Source organism: Ixodes scapularis, unplaced genomic scaffold, assembly GCF_016920785.2.
Source record: "Ixodes scapularis isolate PalLabHiFi unplaced genomic scaffold, ASM1692078v2 PGA_scaffold2__306_contigs__length_199485367, whole genome shotgun sequence".
NCBI lineage: Eukaryota > Metazoa > Arthropoda > Arachnida > Ixodida > Ixodidae > Ixodes > Ixodes scapularis.
Genome location: NW_024609857.1, coordinates 106,033,038 through 106,053,086, shown reverse-complemented (window position 1 = coordinate 106,053,086; position 20,049 = coordinate 106,033,038). Strand labels below are relative to the sequence as shown.

Genomic DNA, 20,049 nt, shown 5'->3' with positions numbered 1-20,049 from the left:
TACCAGTATATGGTTGCTGCTGATCTAAAAATGGGAGCCATGATCGTTTTGGCTACAACGAACGTGCTCATAAAAATATAGTGCTCACATATTTTGGCACTTGAGTAGTAAGATGTTTGTACCTTTACCCACGCATATATTTGCTCTCGAGCTAACGACTTCCATGGAGGTAATAGTGACTGTGTTGGTGTGTTTCTGTAGACAGTGGGAAGTTAGTGAGCAGCCCATGTCGGCGTATGGTGTCTTCGCTGTAGATGAGAAATTCAGCCAGTGCAGTACAACTGCCTTTCACGTGAATCACGCAGTAGCGATACACGACTGCGCGACGGTACGATGTCTACCCAGATCGAGACGGGCAGGGGTGGGGATTTTAACCCTGGATCCCTGGGTTCTGCAGGGCGAGCCCTCACTCCACGCGCTCCGAGCAATGCGCTAACACACTTATACCCCCCTCAGACGGGCACCTAAAAGGACCTTTACGCCAAAAGACCTATAGCCTAAAGTCATTTAAGCAGTGCCACACGGCAACTCAAATGACATTTAGCGTAAAGGTCCTTTTCGTGAACCTAAGTTCCCGCAACTCCTTTACGGCTGCTAAAGGCCTACTCTCATCAGCAGCGGCCTAAGAGAAGCGAATTGAAATAAAAGATCGTACTGATATCTAAGATCATTTTTTTTTGGTATTTTTTATTATTGAAAAAGAGAGTGTTTCACGTATATTCTGTACAGACCTCGTTCTACTAATAGGTTTCTGTACTCCCGGCCTCAGGTATCTAGTAGGCCTTGTCGTCCCGCTACTCGCATCGTCCTCTTCGGCACTTCTCTTTTCCTCCTCTCAATTTTCCTTACAACCATAGTTATCTAACTTTTATTTCTCTACTTTATATGTTATCATCCTTTAATGTTGTATTGCTATCTGTACTGTATATATTTCATTTCTTTTTGTACATATATATTTCTGTATCTCACTCTCGCGTCGTGCGATATGTCGAACGACGGCGATGAACTGAACTGGTCATTTTTTATTTTTTAATATTTTGTTTGCTTAAGAAAAACTTGGAAAATTATTTATATCGCCAAATTATTATTTTTCTGGCGTGAACGTGATTTATGCGTTTGGACGACCTACGAGAATTCAATCGCGGTAAACATCGTCTAAATGACATTTACGTGCGCTGTCTGGCAAAGAGGAACTTAAAGGTCATTTGAAAATACTAAAGGCCTTTGGAGTAAAGGTCCTTTTAAGTGCCCGTCTGACAAAGGTATAACCCACCGACCCCCCCCCCCCCCCCCCCCTCCTTTCCTGGATGTAAGGTGCTGCTATTTTGTCGTGAACTTCAGTGAAACGTGCGCTGGCTGTTATCGAAGTAAAATTGCAGACTGCATTAGGGACAAAAATATTGAACACTCTTGCGATAAAGGCACAAAATATTCCGTCCATCTGAGAGTGGAATCCAATGAGAAAGGGGCACCCCGATGCCACGCTGAGGGGCATTCAAAGCTTGACAGGACTCTCGTTCAGAGCCATCAGAAACGGGCAGTCAAGGAACTGGCCGGCTGGTCTCCAGAGCGGGAAGTGTTCACACCTTTTGGAACGGAAGCTCTCGAGGTGCCCAGCATCGGAAGGAAGGAAGTTCTTATCCACTTGAGAGCTTTCCCAAACGGCGAAGCGTCAACACGCATGTTCTTAAACTTGAAGAGGCCGGGAGCATGGCGGAGTCAGGAGTGGTCAAGCAAAGGCCGTAGGAAAGACACGCCGTCAATGCATGGCCGACGTGAAGTGCCGTGTACGCCTGTCCAATATCACAACTTTCAGCCGGTACTTCAAGCGAATCGCGTTTCCCCTGGTTTCAGAATAGGTTCGGAGTGCAATGAACGGAGGTGTGTTTCGCGTCAGAACTCAAAATCTCTTCACAGTCCTATCGAAAGATAAATGTTTTTAACTTTTTTTTCTCTTGCATTTTGCGGTTTATATGTTGTTAGAGTTTTGCGGTCAACTCTTTCTTCCAGTTTAGTACTAGCCAGGAACGAAACGAAAACGAGTTTCGAACTTATGCTTTCTAGATCAACATTTCTTAGGACATTCTGAACATTCGCTTATTCTATGAAAGTACGTATCAACAAGCTCTGTGACACCGGGCGTATACGGGGTGCTTCAACGAACACAGGCCGAAAATTCCTTCGAAAACTATAGCGTCTCAAGGAAAAACGACTGATGCTGTATTTAGTATTGCTAATGGTTTAATTTAGTCAGGTACAATTGCGCTTCATACTTTTATCATTATACCTTTATAATTATTTAGTTTTTCCGTAACTAACTTTTTAGTTCATGAAAGTAAGTCTAGTTTCAATGAGGAACTTGCTGGGCCTCATCATCGCGTCATCTGAGATGAGATCTCACGTCACGGACGAATGGTGACGTCAGGGGCGAAGCGTTGCCCAGATTCATTTTGTTGACCTAATAATTTCCATCTCACCAAATGATAAACACTTTTTCCTAAAAGAAGCTAAGGTACATAGTTTCTTTTTTTTTTCTTTCAGAAAGTGGCTTTTGGGAATTTTATGGCGAAGGGGGGGGGGGGGGGGGGGGTAGGCTTTTACTCTTGATAACATGATTATTCAGTGTTAGGCGACATTTACCGGTACTCAAGAAACACTTCAGATGTTCTGCGTGCTTATTATTCTTTATTTTTCTTTTTTGACGCTCTCTCCTGTCAGAGCCGCCGTTGTTATCGAAATAAACAGGCAAGTGCGCCATTTTACAAAGTTCCTAAAAATCACCCAATTTCCACGCTGCGCAAACTTTCAATATGCTAATCAGCCAGCATATTTGTGCCAGCGCCACTACACTATACAGCCCCCAATGCGCCCATGAAATAACGTAATCAGGATTCTTTCTGGTGGAAAGAGGGGGGGGGGGGGGGAGGTTGATGTGGCTGGGATGTTCATGCCTCGGGGCTGCGGAGAGGGGGAGGGGGGGGGGGGGGGGGTTTGTTTCCTTTCATTGTACAGATCTTATAACTAAGGTTAAAAGACAGCCTTTTTCTTACCAGTATATATCAGATCCAAACCTATTGTATTTTAGAAATGAAATTTCATCTATAGATTGGACGCCGATACTGTCCCACATAAACATCAACGATGCGTATGAAAACTTTCTTGATAGATTAAAAACTGCTTATGAGAAATGTTTTCCATATCAGGCAATTACCTCATCAAGAAAACGCGTAAGCCTTGTCTTACGCCTGTTCGCATTAAAATGATAAGGCACAAAACTTGGTTGTACAGAGATTATATCACTACGAAAGACCTAAATAAATAAGTTATCTTCAAGAAATATCGTAATACCTTAACAGCAGATCTAAGGAGAACAAAGCGTGAATATTATAATAAACTGTTCTGTGAGGCTTCGAGGAAACGTCCAGAAATCGTTTGGAAATCAATAAATGAAATCTTACAACGCGGTAGATCACACAGTTCAATGGGAGAACTTAGCATGGATGGCAGATTGGTGTCTGAGGCCACGCTGGCTGAATGTTCTTGATTTCTATTTCGTAAATCTAGGGTCCAGCTCATACTGCGAAGCAGCCGTAGACTGCATTTCACGAGGAATCACTGAATCTATTTTTCTTGATCCTACTACTACTTATGATAAAGTGTTTAAAACATTCATGGACCTAAAGAAATAGTAAAACATGTGATATTGATGATCTCCAAATTAAACCCATTAAATATATTCTTGACATTGTTGCGCCATATCTTGTACACATCTTCAATTTGTGCTTGTCGTGCGGAGATTTCCCTAGGAAAATTAAACGTGCAAAAGTGTCAGTGCTGTATAAGGGCGGTGAAAAGAATTATTTGTCTAATTATAGACCTATATCAGTCCTACCTTTTTCTTTCTTTTTCTTTTTTTTTCTAGAGGGCTCGAAAAGGTTATTTTGTGTCGTTTAGACTGTTATTTTCTTTCTTTTTTTTTTTTTGTCAAACACTCAGTATTTTTTGTGTCTCAGTTCGGTTTTAGAAAGGGGAAGTCGACAGAATCCGCACTCCATTTACAAAAGGAAATCATTCTACATAACATCGAAAACAAACTTTTGACATTAGGTATATTTATAGACTTTAGCAAAGCCTTTGATTGTATTAATCATAAAGTATTTGTTGACCAATTATACCTGGTCCCTCACTTTCACTTTTATGTTCATATTTAGAAGATCATATGCACTGTGTGTGCATTGATGGACATTTATCATCTTTTATGCCGATCGGATATGGCGTCCCACAAGGTAGCATATTGGGGCTCTCACTCTTTAATATTTATATAAATGATATTATGAATACTGACGAGGACGCTCATTTCATATTGTATGCAGACGACACCAGTCTGTTCCTCTCTGACGCGGATAACTTAATAATCAAAGGAAATGTCATGCTCTCCAAATTCGTAAGGAGGTCAAAGTCAAATGGGCTTAATATTAATGAAACAAAAACTAAAGCAATATTATTTAGATCAATCAATAAACGTGTAGCTCTAAACAGAACTCTCCAGTTTAATTCTATGGCCACGCAGGCTATGAAAATCAAGGCCAAGGCGCAAAATCATGTCTCTGATGGTCGTGTACAGCGTCTCAGCCTTGCTGTCTGGGATGTTGTACAGGACAATGAAGTCTTCTCAGACGTCGAGCGTGTTGCTGTCAAGCCACCATATTCAGAGGGTAAACTGTTCCTCGACAGCTACGTCAGTTGTGCCGTCAGCAATGATGCCATAGAACGGGCTAGACCCCCGTGTATTGCGTGGGCCATGACCTCAACCAGCTCGTTCTGCACATCACCGCTTGCCCACTTGTCCCTTTTCGTCATCACCGTTTTCAGGGCGGGAACATATCCCCCGATCTTTCATGAAGCAAATCAAGCAAGTTTCCATCATCTTTTGTGCATCCCATTAGAACTTGGCCCGTGAGGCAAAGGTAGCGAAGAGAGCTCACTATGACCCGTAGTGCCGCCCTGGCTTCTTCCTGTTGCTTGCTGTACTGCTTTGTAAAGAGCTGCGCGATGCGAATACTCCTCCACCTCGACAGGCTCTGGTTAAGAGATTCTAAGTTAAACTGGCTCTTTTCAAAGCGTCTAAACTTTTCTGTTGCTTTTGTCCAGTTGTTAAAGCCAGTCTTAACAAAGGCTAGCTCCACTGCACCATGTTTACATTCCCTTTCCTTGAAAAAAAAGCTGCCCTCATGGCACAACACCGCATCGCTCTTGCTGTCGCCAGAAAGCCAGGGAATCTTTCGAACCACACGACCTACTAGTTTTGTTTTTTGGGTCTGCAGTGAGAGATTCAGCGACTGACACTGACTTTTGATCTGTCAGCCCAGCAATTTTAATATTGGAGACGGGAAATGGGGGCTGGGGAGACAGTCAGAGTGTTGGGGGGGGGGGGGGGGGGGGGGGGGGGGGGCTCAGCCCCATCCTGAAAAATCTTGGGGGGACTCTGCCCCCCCGGTTCCGGAGTCCCTGCCCGTGACGTGATTGCCACCCGCTGGTGGTCATTCTTATTGTTCTTACCGAGAAAAACAAATTTGAGGTGCAAAATGTGGTTTGCAGAAGGTATCAGTACGCTTAGGAGCAAAGCCACCACAATGGCAGATTATGCGACGTCAGTGCAAGCTGTGTATTAGATGCTGAGGCCATATGACCTCCGAGACAGGTCGTGCATGATTGCCTCCTCCGGTAGCTCCATTCCTCAGGCCGGTTCAGTCCCTCCCTCACAAATCCGCAGTTTTTTTTTCCACGTCGTTCTTCTAATTAATTTCTGCAACCTCCCACTAATACGAACCCCCCCCCCCCCCCCCCCCCCAAAAAAAAAAAAAGTACTATAGGCAATTTTGGTGGCTATGCTGAGGCGCATGCAGTGATCCAGCGGCCCTAAAAGGCACTCGCTTTGCGCTTAGAGTTGACGGGACAAATGTACTAACCAGCCCACAGGGCATGAGCTCCGCAGGGGAGACCGGAGACTGCTCACAAAAGGTAAAGCTTCGCCCACAGAGAAGGGGGTTGCTGTGTCAGTTACCATCTGCTGGTGACATACTGCAAATTGGCAGGCGCAAGGCATCATTCCAGGTAACAGCATGTGTGGCAACGAGCGCGAGCAGAAGCGTTGGTGCGATCGGCCCAGACTTGTACGTAATCCGTGACAAGTAACGAAATTACTTGTAATCCCTTACATTTATCAGTAATTTAGTAACGGAATAATTACATATTTTCTAGAGTAATTTTAAAGTAATTCCCTTACATTTTTGACGTAACGGATTCCTTGTAATCTGTTACATTTTTTTTTTCAGAACCACCCCCCCCTTCCCCCCGCCCCCATTCTAAATAAAGTTTTTTTTTTTTTTTTAATTTTTGTTAAGTCGAGCTCAGTGACACTGTCACGCGAATCGACCAGCGCAAAGGGAGGCTTGTCACTCTTCAGTTCCGCAAAGCCTTTATTTTGCTACACCAAGCCCCTGAATCTATCATTTTTTTAAACCCTAACATCAATGTAAAAAAAATTCAAATGAACAATTCACGAAAAAAAAAGGGGGGAGGGGCAAGTTATTTCGCTTTTTCTGTCCTTTGGTTTTTCCTTGCGATTGAAGGCGGGGAGTGGAAAACACCAAGTCATTGTGCACCTCTTCGAGAAGCGCGAGGCGGTAAGTGCACTGAAAAGAATTAACAATGTCCTTCTCGGATATAGTGACTACGACCATTCTCATAATTTCCCAACAGGAGACAGCGCTCCGTCTATCCAACCCTTTTTGTGAGTCAGCTTTTTGCGCGCATTTCAAAAACGGTAATGGTCTTCCTTTCTTCTTCCTGTTTTGCCCCAGCAGGACGCATCTCATCTCAAGCAGATATTTTTACAAATAAAACATAATGGTGGCTGACGTAGACTTGATATTCTGGGCTTGAGAAGAGTGAAATTCGTGAGTGGGGCCATAGCACGGCTTACTTATATAGTACTCTGCACTTCGCTGCCCGTGGCATCAGTGGACGTCTGTTGGGTGAACACCGGAGCGAACTGCAGTCGGTTCGTGCTCCGTGAGTTTTTTAACGGCACCAAGAAAGGTACACACAGCGAACGTGCGTTTACATTTCCCTGTTTTAACCGACGTTATAATTAATTGTTGTTATGAGTGTCATTTTTTTGTTTCTTGTATTTATATACTGGAAACTTTTTTTTTATTCACCAACGTGAGGCGAGCCTCACTTGAGACCAACGTCTCAAGTGAGGCTCGAACTGTTCAGAACCAATGGAAGAAGAATATCGAGCCAAACCTTATTCATTATTTAATTATCACCTTACTGTTACAACTATGTTTTGCTATTGATGACTTCTACAGCTTCGCGATTTAGAGAACGGAGAATTTTAGTAGATCGGTCCAATGACTTCTATAACGATATTCGATACTTCGCCGCCGTCTTTGCGTATGCACCATATCGTTATCGGCTACCGTTATCGCGGGTATCGGAGGTATCGGAAGGATCTACTAAATCTCTCGAATAGCAGGCAACGGCTGCAACGACGAAGCTTTGCTCTACATTCGCGGTAAAAAGTACTTCCATTGCTTCGCTGAAAAAGCTCACTGCAGACCATGAAGCATTCGCGAGGAGCAATATGGCACTCCCATCCAGTGCCTCAGCTCAAATGGTGTTCAGCGTACCAGTCGACATATGGAGTAAGAAATAACGCAAAATGTCTGACGAGACTTTCGAGAGCCAGCTGTTGCTCAAAATACTCAAGGTCATTAAATGGAACAGGTGGCAAGAATAAGAACTTGAATAACCCTCTTCCCTTTGTTTCTTACTTGAACTTGAACAAGAACTTGAATACCCCTCTTTCCTTTGTTTCTTACTTGATTACAATCATGTTAAAAGTAACGCCACGAAAGTAACGGATTAGTTTTTGGGGTAACGGTCAGTTACTTTCACGGGACGGTAATTGTAATTGTAATAAATTACAATTTAGCCTTGAGTAATTGTAAATGTAATTCCTTACTATTTTTCAGTAACGTGTACAAGTCTGGATCGGCCTTTCAGGTTTGACCAAGAGCTTAGAATGGCGTTTTTCGTAGGATTATTCTGCTTTCGTAGAGTGAAATAAGAGTAAGAACGTAAACTTTGATGAATAAGAACGAGATGACTTCAATAATGCAATTAAGTGCGAAGGTGCGAGCGAGCTGGACAAGAATGACAAAAATAATCCCTGGAGAGGGAGAACAAGGGGGACAAAGGACAAACACAAATATCTAAACACAGATAGGTGACTGGTGCACGACCGAAAAGATCAGCTTCGTCCAGGTATCGAACCCGGGACCTCTCCATTTTCGTCATGACTCCAAACTTCCCTATCAACACGCACCATCCAACTTTTCAGGTGACGAAAAGTAGCCGAGATCCCAAACATGGAAGCTACTCTTGGTCATGAATCTCATGATGCCACCGAAAGGTGTTTCGCAGTTCCCCCTCCTGTAACGCCAGAATGGTGACACCATTCTCCTCCGATAATAGGGAGTTTTCGTAGACCGCGTTTCCCACCCCGCTAAGCCCTCCGCAACGAAGAAGCCGCTAATGCGCCTGCGCGCCCATGGCCTTGACTGTAGAGTCCCGGGTAGCGTGGCGTGTTGCGGAGAGCTTTGCGGGACGGCGAAAAAGCTACTTTTTTGCGGCATCAAAGCCAGCTGTTGCTCAAATCTACCTAACCTGGAGGAATCGCACCTAAATCGGAGGGACAGATGACAGGATAGGAAAGGCGAAATTATAGATTAACCGTATATACTCTGCTTCAACAGCAGAGTATGTTGCAACGGTATCAAACATTGGACTCCGAGTATTGCGGGAAACGACCGTCGCTCTTGCAGGAGACGCGACAGGTGCCACATGACGCGACGATTCACCGCGCATGCGCCGACGTGCGTCTCCCGGATCCCTCGGAAGCGAGCGCTCCCTCGCGCTGCATCGTTTGCTTGTTTACGCCCGCTTTGAAACTACTTGCATAATAAAAATAACGAAACTACACATATCTAAGTGGCACACACAATGTCCGAAGGCTCAAAAAGTTTCCCGCTCGTCATACTTGGGTGCAAGATCTACATTTCGTGAACGCAAGGCTAAAAATGTGTCCCGCCCAAGCCCCAGTCCCGGCGCTCCGCATTGCAAGGTCACCTCCCCGCGAGCGCTTTGGCATATTTGGCCCATGTGACCCCTTCTTCATCAGTGGAAATAGCGGCGAAAGGACACGGAAAGCGAAACCCTGGCCCCGCACTTTAGTTACGCTAAAGTCACAGGATTTCATGAAAGTAGCGACATTTTCTTCCCTGCCTGCTAGCAGGATACTGACCGATACTAACATACAGACAAACAAAACTTCGGTTCCTTTTTTTTTTTTTTTTTTTACCAATCACCTATTGGGTTTATTCCAGATCCTAGAAGCTTAAAAAAGGTAGTTCTGAACCGGCCGCGCCAAGATCGCTATGGACCGCCATCGTATTGAAAACGTTCCTTGTCCATATAGGCGTCTTTGGCACTGTGCATGCAATCAACTTATCGATTACGCTTCTCTCCACAGATCTCGTAAAACCAGTGTGGAGAATAAAAATCAAGATGATTTAAACCATGATATAAATCAGACCAGTTTTACTATGATAATTTAAACCAAACCTTTCCCGCAAACATAATTCAGAAATTGATTTTATTTACTGTTCGTCTATCATTTAATGTTTTCTATGTTCATTTGTTTTGCACTGAAAAATAAATCAAGCAAAATTTATACCAGGCAAAACACGAGCAAAAAGCATCGCTCTTCCGAGCAAATCGGATGATTAATAATAATAATTGTATTGCAAATGAACAAAGCGAGCTTTCTTTCTACCTTACACTTCCTTCGTCAGTTACATAACGCCCTATTGCAAGCAAATCAAAACGTGAAACGAAAACCATAAAAATGTCTCATGCAAGCACATCAGAGCGCAGAAAAAGCTAACTGAAAACATCAAACTGTTTTTGTTCTAGTATGTCATGAATAAAAAGCAGTAAAGCTGTGCTTTAAATTGACAATAACGTTTTCTTCTGCATTGTAATCAGTGATCGGGTGGATTGATGTCTATCATGTTTAAAAATACTTGTAGTAATAAAGTCACTATTTTCTAGCTAGTGATTTAAATCAAATAAATCTGATTGATTTTATTTAAAAAAAATCACGATTTTCTTTTTCCCTGTTTACTATATTCCTTTTCTTGCGTATTTTAAGACAGGAAATTTATTTTTTAGTGTCGCCAAGCTCCGTTGAAGTGCCTATGGTATAGCCTGCGGCAATGCTGCACAACTGCATGATAACGCCATCGGCGTGTCTAGGGGTTTATTTATTGATCTGTCAGAATATTCAACTATACACTTGTGAACTGTTATCTGTAGACACGACCCGCCTCGCCAAATTGCCCGTTCAAAGCACACCTCACGATCGATTCATAGAAGCAACTTAGAAATGCTGCATTTTTTTATTTGCCTTTGTAATTAACTGAAAGTAGGTACACATAGTCGAATTCAAGAAGTGCATGGAGCGAAGTGTCGTGTTCCTTTTCACGGCCTTTCAGAGCAAAAAATGCAAACCCATTACCGATGTCATCCCTTGATAAACCGTTGCGCGAGCAGTTCTCTCTTTGTCGTATATACTTTTTCGTAAATTGTGTGCAAGAGCATTATACTACTTGTGGGAGTTCTTGCCATCACGTTGAGAAGATTGTGCTGGCACCCACAGAACCCGAAATTCGCAGCATACGCGATCTACGAAAAGTCCTGTGAAATCAGACAACCGCGGTCCTCCGTGCGACGCTGCTACGAAGCAGACGACAATTCCTATTTTAATGCACTCGGTTTTTCCTTGTACACTTCTTGAAAATCTGCCCCTGCATTGGCCATAGGCCAACAGTATCAATAAATAAAAAAAAAAAACTACATGATGCATGAACACGCTGACCAGAACAGCAGCACCAAGGCGGAGTCCCCGCCGCCGTCCCCACTCATCTGGTTCTTCAATCGTCCACGAGAGGGCGAGCGGCGGGATGGAGTGGCGAATATTCATTTCTGCAGGATATCCCAACTTGAGGAACTTCTTATATTTTTTTAGAACCTCAAGGTGCAGTAAACTTAAAATAAGATGTTTTTTTTAGTTTTTTTTATGGTTTTATGGTGCAGTGGTTGTCGTATCGTAGGGCTTGGCACACATATCCTGCAATGACAAATATTCTAAAACTAGAAAGCCTGGAGTTTTGACAATTGTACTTTTGTGCACAGATGGTGTTAGCAAAGCGATTTAGAGCACAATAGAGCAGCGGGCAAATTCTACCATTTTAAAAGATGCGTATTTATCTTCTTTAATTTCACAAATGTTGAGCATATTTGACTTAAAACAATAGATATTAAGCCCTTAATAACGTCACAATTTACTGGCAAATTTACCCCTAAAAAATTCCACAAGTGCTCATATCAGCGTAGTATGGCTCGAAATGGCAACCAGCAAGGACGCAGTGTCCTCATATTTCATCCGAAGCATAAACACCAACAATAAAAATTAAGCATCTTAGCCTTAGGGAGAGACCAGTGGGCACCCCAAACACCACTGCCAACCACTGCAATTTACAGGGGCGTTTGTGCGGCCACTTTTGTGGCTTCTGCAGAGTTATTGAATTATTTTACACGAGGTAAAATCTTTCCTATGTAACTGACTTATATCGTCCTTGATTTTAATAATATATTATATTCACAGTAATCGACTTTCATGTTTGGACTCGTCGAATTATATACTTGGGTGGTTCATTTCAACTCAGGCACGAATTTGGGTTCGAATGTTTAATTTTGTCGAAAAAAATATGTTTTGGGGAGAACCCTCCTGTGCGAGGGAGTGCAAACCGTAAGCTCGGGCGATTTTTCGTTCTCGAGTTATGGACATTTTAAGCAGCCGAGGCGTAAACTGACCTTTATGGTCAATTTTATTGTGATTATTTACCTTCACTTTTGTTTTAATTATTGTCAGTGTGTCCCTTTGACAATATTTGTCAAAGTTTGACCAGCTCTTCCGCGTGACCTATTTGAGATATTGTAACACATTTAGTATTTTCAGAAAGCTAAGAGTATACTATTTCTATTGATAACAGATTTAATGTATGTAAAAGAGAAAGGGCAGTGTATTCTCGTAAAGCAAGGACTATTTAAAAAATTTTGCGAATTGGAGGTCGAATTTCTAAAATAAAACCACCTTTTATTTAGCTGATTTTTTTTCTCTAGCTATTGCAGTGCTTTACAAGGTAATACAACAGAAAATGTAATATTTTGTTTGTATGGCAGCTATAAAAGCTTGAAATCTGATTTTGCTTGACTGTTTTGTCAGTAAATCAACTTACTCGCAAAAAATACACTAATTCAAAATGGTTGCCTCCTATTTTTTTAAGATACCTGTCAACACACTTATTCTCTGATAAATAATTTAATGCGATTATTGTAGAAATATATTTGAGGAAATTTGCCAAAAAGAAGTTTTTGAACAATATTTTATCAAAGTTTACCAGCTTTTCCGTGTGACCTATATGAGGTGTCTTAACATATTTAGTATTATCAAAAGCTTAGAGTATACTCCTTCTAATGATAACAATTTTGATATTGTGTGTAAAAGAGAAAGGGGAGTACTGTTTCGTAAATCAAGGACTATTTCAAAAATTTTGCAAATTCGAGGTCGGTTATCTAAAAAGCCTACCTTTTATTTGGCTAATTAGTTTTCTCCAGCCACCTTTTGCAGTGTTTTATAAAGTAAAACAAACAGGAAATGTCATATTCTGTTTGTATGGCGATTATAAAAGCTTACATTATGGTTTTTGTTCACTTGTCGCCCAGTAATAAAAGTGACTCACAAAAATACACTAACTCATAATTAATGCCTCTCAAAATTTTAGTAGCTACCTGTAAATTCCTTTATTAAAAGAATATGCAAAAGGCGAATTATGCTAATAAAGCGTCTAGTTCATAATATCTTTACTGATTTTTTTTAATTGTCAAAATGCCTCTGCAACAATATTTGACGAAGTTTAGCAAGCTGTGCTGTCTGACCTAATCAATATATTTTTGTTTGATCCCCGTAAAGCTCCAAATAAGATTTCTTTTGAGTATAAGTTGAATCTTTTGCGCTACACATGTAACGCGGAACATTTGCCTGAAAAACGAATATTTAGGAAAACTTGCAAGTTTGAAGTCGATTTTCTAGAAACAAAACACCTTTTATTTCTTCCATTTTTTATTCTCAGCTAGGTAATATAGTACTCTGTCAGGAACTACCAACAGACAATGTAATATATTGTTTGTATGGCCACTATTAGGAGTGGAGTCTCGTGCTGTGAGAGTTTTGAACGGGACCTCGCATAGATGCTCAGCTGAGTAGAATTTTTACCTATGGAAGGTTTTCTATTTAATGATAGTACTTACCTCAATATCTGAGCGCAAAAGCCAGTGAAGCAACAATATTTATCCTAACAATATTTATTTACTTGGCACTGGTTTGCAAGGTGTGTGAGCTTCACCCTATGTATTGACGGAGAAGATAGGTAACATCTTAGACTCCCGGACAAACTTAAGCCAAGAGGAAAAAGTCTAAGTAACCAGGCATGAATCACTGACAATAGAAATAAAACCTGAACACATGACTAACACATTTGAAACCTAAACACATGACTAACACATTTAAAACCTAAACACATGACTAACATATTTGAAGCCTTACACGCTACGAAATGCTCATTATCTTACAGAGTACGTATGTGCACAAAATAAACCACACTTCCTAACCATCAGATACTAAATCAGACATATGCATATGCATGTGCACTGCATATCTGTTTGACATAAGAAAATATGACTATTACATACCAAGTTCAGTATTTCAAACTCAAAGCCGAAAGCAAAAGGCCCCAGCGGAATAGACCCTTTCCGAAATTCAGTGCCATCTGGTGGCTTGTAAAGCAGTTTAGGTTTTGCCATATCAATGGCGGACATGAACTTGTATCGGCACTGTCACTTTCGCAAGTCAACAGCACGCGAGTAATTGTTCAGTGTGTTCTTTCTCGATCACTTTCCGTTCGACGGTGACCAAGAACCTGCATTCGGAACAAAGCTCCAACCCACTCAGATGCCTCGAGAAAATTCTATGCACCAAAGTGCTTTAAAGCAGATTGTGTGCTGCACAGATTGACTGAATTTGAGTTATTAGAAATAAACGCTTACGTAGCTCTTGTGTTCCATTCCTACGTCGCGTCGTACTGACCCCCCGAATGTACAGGCCACGCAAGATCCGCTTAGGAGCATCTTCAATGTCTTCTTTTATCAGTCACTAGAAGGCCGCCATTGGTATGGCACAGATGCCGTTCCACTGATAATGATAGTGATCAAAGTGGCCAGACTGAATTTCGGGAAGGGTCTATTCTCTATCTGCATTCCCTCGTACTGAGAGGAAGCAAGCGCTAAGCCCGCACTTGTGGATACGGACTTGTAACTTTTTCTTAAAGACCGACGTACAACCTGGGTTTTCTGCAGGGAAGATAATCCTCTTAGCGCTCCCTTTTCCTAAGCTGCGAGGGGAGCCAAGTTGGGGCAAGGTAAAAAGTGGAGAGGATATAGGAGAGGAGGGAGCGGGCAAAAGTGGAAAGCGCAAAGTGTACGTCGGCATTTAAGTGCACTCCTCCAAATTTCATTAATGTCTATGATTGGATATTGAGGTCACTGCTAACGATAAATAGAAAACCTTACATAGGCCAAAATTCTGCTCAGCAGAGCGCCTGTGTGCAGTCCCGTTCAAAACGCTCATAGCACGACATTCGAGTCTAAATAGCGGCCATACAAACAATATATTACAATTTCTGTTGGTAGTTCCTGATAGACTGCTATATTACCTAACTGTGAATAAAAAAATACAAGAAATAAGAGGTGAGATTTTTAAAAAAATCGGCTCCAAACTTGCCAGTTTTCCGAAATATTATATTTTCAGGCACATGTCATGCATCAAATATTTGGCACAAAACATTAAAATTATACTCAAAAGAAAAAGCTTAATTAGAGCTTTACGGTGATGTAAAGATCCTAAAAATATGATTAGGTCACACAGCACAGCTTGCTGAACTTCGTGAAACATCATCGCAGAGAGGCGGCTTGATAATTAAAGGAACAAACATTAAGGATCTTATGACCTAGATGCTTAATTAGAAAAAAAGCATACCTCGAACGTGTTCCCAAAAAGCTGTATTGATGTAGCATAAAAAGTAAGGAAAAGGGATGGAGTGAAATATGGCATCCCCAATAAGCTGGAAAAACGTGTTTCCACCTTGGCCGCTTCAACGGTACATAATTTGAGAACAAAAAATCCGACGAACTTGCCATTTGAGTCTTCTTTTATTATAGGAATTGCCTGAGAACACATATTTTTCTGACAAAATTTAAAAATTCAACCCAAATTCGTGCCCGAGTTGAGATGAAATCACAGACTTATATTCTCCAAATGAATCGGCCAAAAAAAGATATTTGAGCGTTTCTGGTAATTCTTCTCAGCTAAAATATTGAATCAATGTGGTGATGCAGGTGAGTTGGTTCATGATTACAACTTGTAGCAGCGCACAAAAACAAAGGGAGGAATGCACAAGACGAGCACTCGTCTCGTGGACTCCTCCCTTTGTTCTTGTGTTTTTGCACACTGCTACCAGTTATAATAAGAATATTGTTAGAACCTGACAACCTGACACACCCGACATTTATTATTTATTGTTAAAAACAATTTGCAGGAGTGAAAATATAATTTAAGTTTTAAGTGCACCCATATATACAGAGTACATTTTTGCCTTAGCAACTCCCTCCTAGGTACAATTTTGAGTAATTTATACAATTCCACTGATCATTTGTTTGCCAGTCAGTGTCTTTCGATGCACATGTAGAAAGAGGAGAGCTGCATGTTTGTCTCAAGATTTTATTTTCGCTTATTTATATAATGCTGAGCTATATCTATATAACAGTAAGAAAGCACAAAACAAACAGAGGGACGAAAACAGACATGTACAAGCGTCCCTCTGTTTGTTTTGTGCTTTCTTACTGTTACATCTGTCCCAAAACCCTGGAGACGAGATAAGATCTCGAGACGACGAGAGCGCGAAACGGAAGACGAGAAAAATCATGCAAGACCGAATAGACAATTGATGCAGGGTACTTTGTATCGGGCAGCGTCTTGTGCCACCTAGCTCACGCATGCTCAATTATACGGTTCTTAGTTTAGTTTCGTTTTTGAAAGGCGACCAAAATTGGTTCTTTGGCGCAGGCTTGGCACATATTAGCCATATTTTGGCGAAATGTAGCCGGATGTAGCAGGGTTAGCCCCTTGGTGCAGTTTGGCGCAATTGGTGCAGCAATCACATCACTGTTCTCACTGTACTACTCGCAGCAACGGGCTTACAAAAGAAAAGCAGAGAAAAAATAGAGAATAAAACATTTAATCGGTTTAATACTCAGACTGCCCAAGTGCAGTTTCATGAAATAAAAGCATGATTGCTCAATCGACAAAAGGGAACAGCACGCTTTGCCACTGAAAAGTTTTATAAGAAACAAGCATCACTATTACAGCTGGCGGGAACAGAGCTCGATCATGTGAACTTGCACTTGGAGAAGTCCATCTCGGGGTGCTGCTCCATAAACCTGAAAGAAAAAAAATGCTCCATTTATCTTGACCGTCCGGAGAAAGTCGGTGTATATTTGGAATGTTTTTCCATGCCACTCTTTGGGGATTGTGGTAGACATTGCGGTTTTTTTCACCGTGATTATAGCATGTTATTAGATTTCAAACTCTGTCCATTTTTATGCGATCAATGGCATGTGTTGAATTTCTTGTTTCTTTTCCCATAAATTGTTTGAATGTGAATGCCGTAAAGCAGGAAATCGGCGTTTGCTTTCAGACAGTTAGTGAAGACTACCGTGGTATGAAACCAGTTAGTGTGCGGCCACCCGTTAAGTGGCATGGTGGTAGAACGTCCAGCTCAGAATCAGGGGCGTGAGTTTGATTCTTACCAAAGTGTTCAGAGTTTTGTTTTTTGTTCTTAATTTAATTTTTTTTTTTTTTTTTGTACAGATCATCCTCTGAAGTACTGCACGTGGTGGTATACGTTTTGTAACGAGGATCTCGGCCCTTTTACACAGTCCGTGAAAGAAGGGCTCTTAATTAAGCGATAGACAGTATGATAGTAAGATACGGCTTTGCCATGCCACATGAAGCAAAGGACAGGGCCATACATTCCATTTAATTTCATTCGATCGCCTCAAAGGAATATCTGACAGATGCATCGGGTGGGGTGGGTTTCCCCAAGGCAATCATACAAGACTGTAGTCATTGACGGAACGGGAACGGCCAGGCGTGTCTTCCAGACGCCCGGCCTCCAGCCTGAGCTGGAGGTGCACGAGCTGCCGGACATTGTCAAAGGTAGGAGGTTTGCACTGAAGGTAAGATCACTGAAGCTCCTCCCTGGGATTCTCAACCCATTAGTGGCTATAAAGCAGGGGTCTCCAAACCAAGGCCCGCAGGCTGGATCCGGCCGCGTTTGTTCCAGTGATGCCTTGAGCCTCTAAGTACGACATTTGGCGAGAAAGTCAACAAGATGGCCGACCACCTCGGCAAGATGGCCGACCACCTCGGCAAGATGGCCGACATCCGCCACTGGCCAGCACCAAGGTCAAGCGCAGCACTGGCCAATCGTGGCAGTCGGCGATCTCGACAACTTCTCTGCCAATTATCCAAGTCAAAGACTTAGCCCGCGGCCTGCTTCTAGCAGGCCTCTTGCCGCCAAAACAAAAATAAGGACGTGTGAAGAAACGGCGCCAGGACACGCACCAAACACGCTCACAAGATACCAGGAAGAACAAGCAGCAAAGATGCTCCTTAAGAGCAGCTTTGAAGCAGAAATACTTCATAGATTCATCGTGGATGGACATTTAGAGCACAAAGTGTTATAGAAATCTATGGCCACCGATACTTCGCTGGAGCTCCTCTTTAAAAAGACTGCAGACGGCCTGCTCTCAGCTGTGCTCAGCCTAAAAGTGCAGCTGTCAGCCAGAGTCTGCAGTAATAGACAAATGTTAGAACTCCTACTGGAAGTGGTGGTGGCATCTCGGTCTGCACAGCTGCATTATTATTTTGTGGCCTGCCACCTATGGACCAAGATGCAGAAACGGTACAACCAATGGGAGTGAGCGAAATCTTTTTCGGAGATTGCATGATATTTGGTATGACGGCGATCTGTTCTCGCAATCCTTTTATCCCAAAAGGCAAACGGAGTGACGGAGTGCGCCACCGCCTTCTTCCACCGACGTGACAAGAGTCGAAGCAACGTCCACATTCCGACGCCATGTTTGGGGCCACGGCTTTCTCCCGTTGGATTCGGCGACCGAGGGGTATACTGAGAAAACCATCCCCGACATGCGCTTCTCCACATAAGTGTAGCGAACCACACATAGCCTGTACCTGGTTGCAGACCAACACGCAGCTCTGACATCACGCCTCTCCGGTGGCGCTGTTGTCGCCACGGCACATGCGCAGAAGCTTGACCTCAAGCGAACCTGGTTTCAGCGCTCGCGCAGTGCCCACACCTGGTGTGGGCAAATGCGGGCTTGTTTGTAAACAGTGTATCGGTCTAAAGTGATGGTACTGCCAAGTTCCAGGCAGAAGTGTTTGATGCTCGCGCAGAAGCCCGTCATAATCCAAGAGGCAGAAAAAGGTGGGAGGCCCAAATCGATTGCCATCGTGTTGTCGGCACTGCTGATCTCCGTGAAGAATAAGCGATGTGCTGGGTGGGTTTGAGAATTTTCTCAGGCAAGAAAATTTTGCTTTTGTGATTCAAAGCACCCCGAGCTGCAGGTCTCAAGTTGTTGACGAATGCCGCAGCTTCTGAACTGCCTGCCCATAAACCTGCATAGATTGCTAAAGCAGAGGCATTGGCCTTGCAAATAAACAAGCCAGAGTTCAAGAGTGGCAACAGTCGGCTTGAGCAATTTAGTAAGAGGCATGGCATGCCTTTTAAAGGGACACTGACACCCCCCAAAAAATGTTTCTAATTTTGTGCCAGGCGCTTCATTATAGTTGTCGGAGAACTATCCAATTAATATTTGGCAGCAGAGTAGTGTATATTTTTAATAAAGCTGAAAGATGCAACTGCTCGAAAACGAAACTGAAACCTGCGCACAGAGGTCGGAGAAGTGGAGCGGAGAGAGTGAGTGGTGGAGACAAATAACTACACCCAACCGTGCACTTTTTTTTTTTTCCCTTTGTTTACAAGACGACATGCGAGGCGGCATAGCGGGAACTATTTGCCGTGCGATTCTTTTGCAGTTATGTTTGTTCCGCTCGCTGTTCTGTACTTCAAGAGTGAGTTGTTTTGTATATTCAGGAGTAGAAGATGAGTAGTCAGTGCCCGTGGTGAATTTCCGTGATTGACTCCGAAAATAACACACCCAAGATGTTGCTTGAATAGCTGGCTCACATGCCCTGCATCCAAAAAGTGGCATTCTGCGACAGAGTTTCCGAAAGATCAACGGGATCGGGACCAATGGCTGGCTGCAATTCCTGTAGAACATTTACGGGCACCTCGGGAAGCGGACGCTACCTGATTTATATGCTCCTTGCATTTTGTGGAAAGGGATTACATCGAGTTTGGAGGTGTCAAAAAGGAAATCCCATACCATTTAATTCAGAGACGTTTCGTCCACAGCATTTGTTTGTTATTTTTTTTGTTTCTTTCTTCAATGATAATTGTAAAAAAAAGAAAAGTAAACATCGCAAAATGTCTAAAAAAAAAACAACACGGTTTCACTGCGGATCTAACCCGGTCCTGCCGTGTGTGAAGCGGACGTCTTTCCACTGAGCCACTGGGGGAACTCCCCCCCGAGTTATAATACAGCCGATAAACTGTAAATTAGAAAGTTTATTGTCGGTTTTCCTCCAGCACAAGCACT

At 42.6% G+C, this 20,049-nt stretch overlaps 1 protein-coding gene across 1 annotated transcript in view; it reads right to left on the bottom strand.

Annotated features, from left to right (window-relative positions):
* Positions 1–16,629: 16,629 nt before the first annotated feature.
* LOC8041186 (nuclear migration protein nudC) overlaps positions 16,630–20,049 on the bottom strand; it is a 55,639-nt gene continuing 52,219 nt past the window's right edge. Inside the window, exon 10 of the mRNA XM_029974823.4 lies at positions 16,630–16,746. Within this exon, the coding sequence (XP_029830683.1) occupies positions 16,695–16,746 (52 nt within the window). The 3' untranslated portion in view covers positions 16,630–16,694. The remainder of the gene's footprint in view (positions 16,747–20,049) is intronic.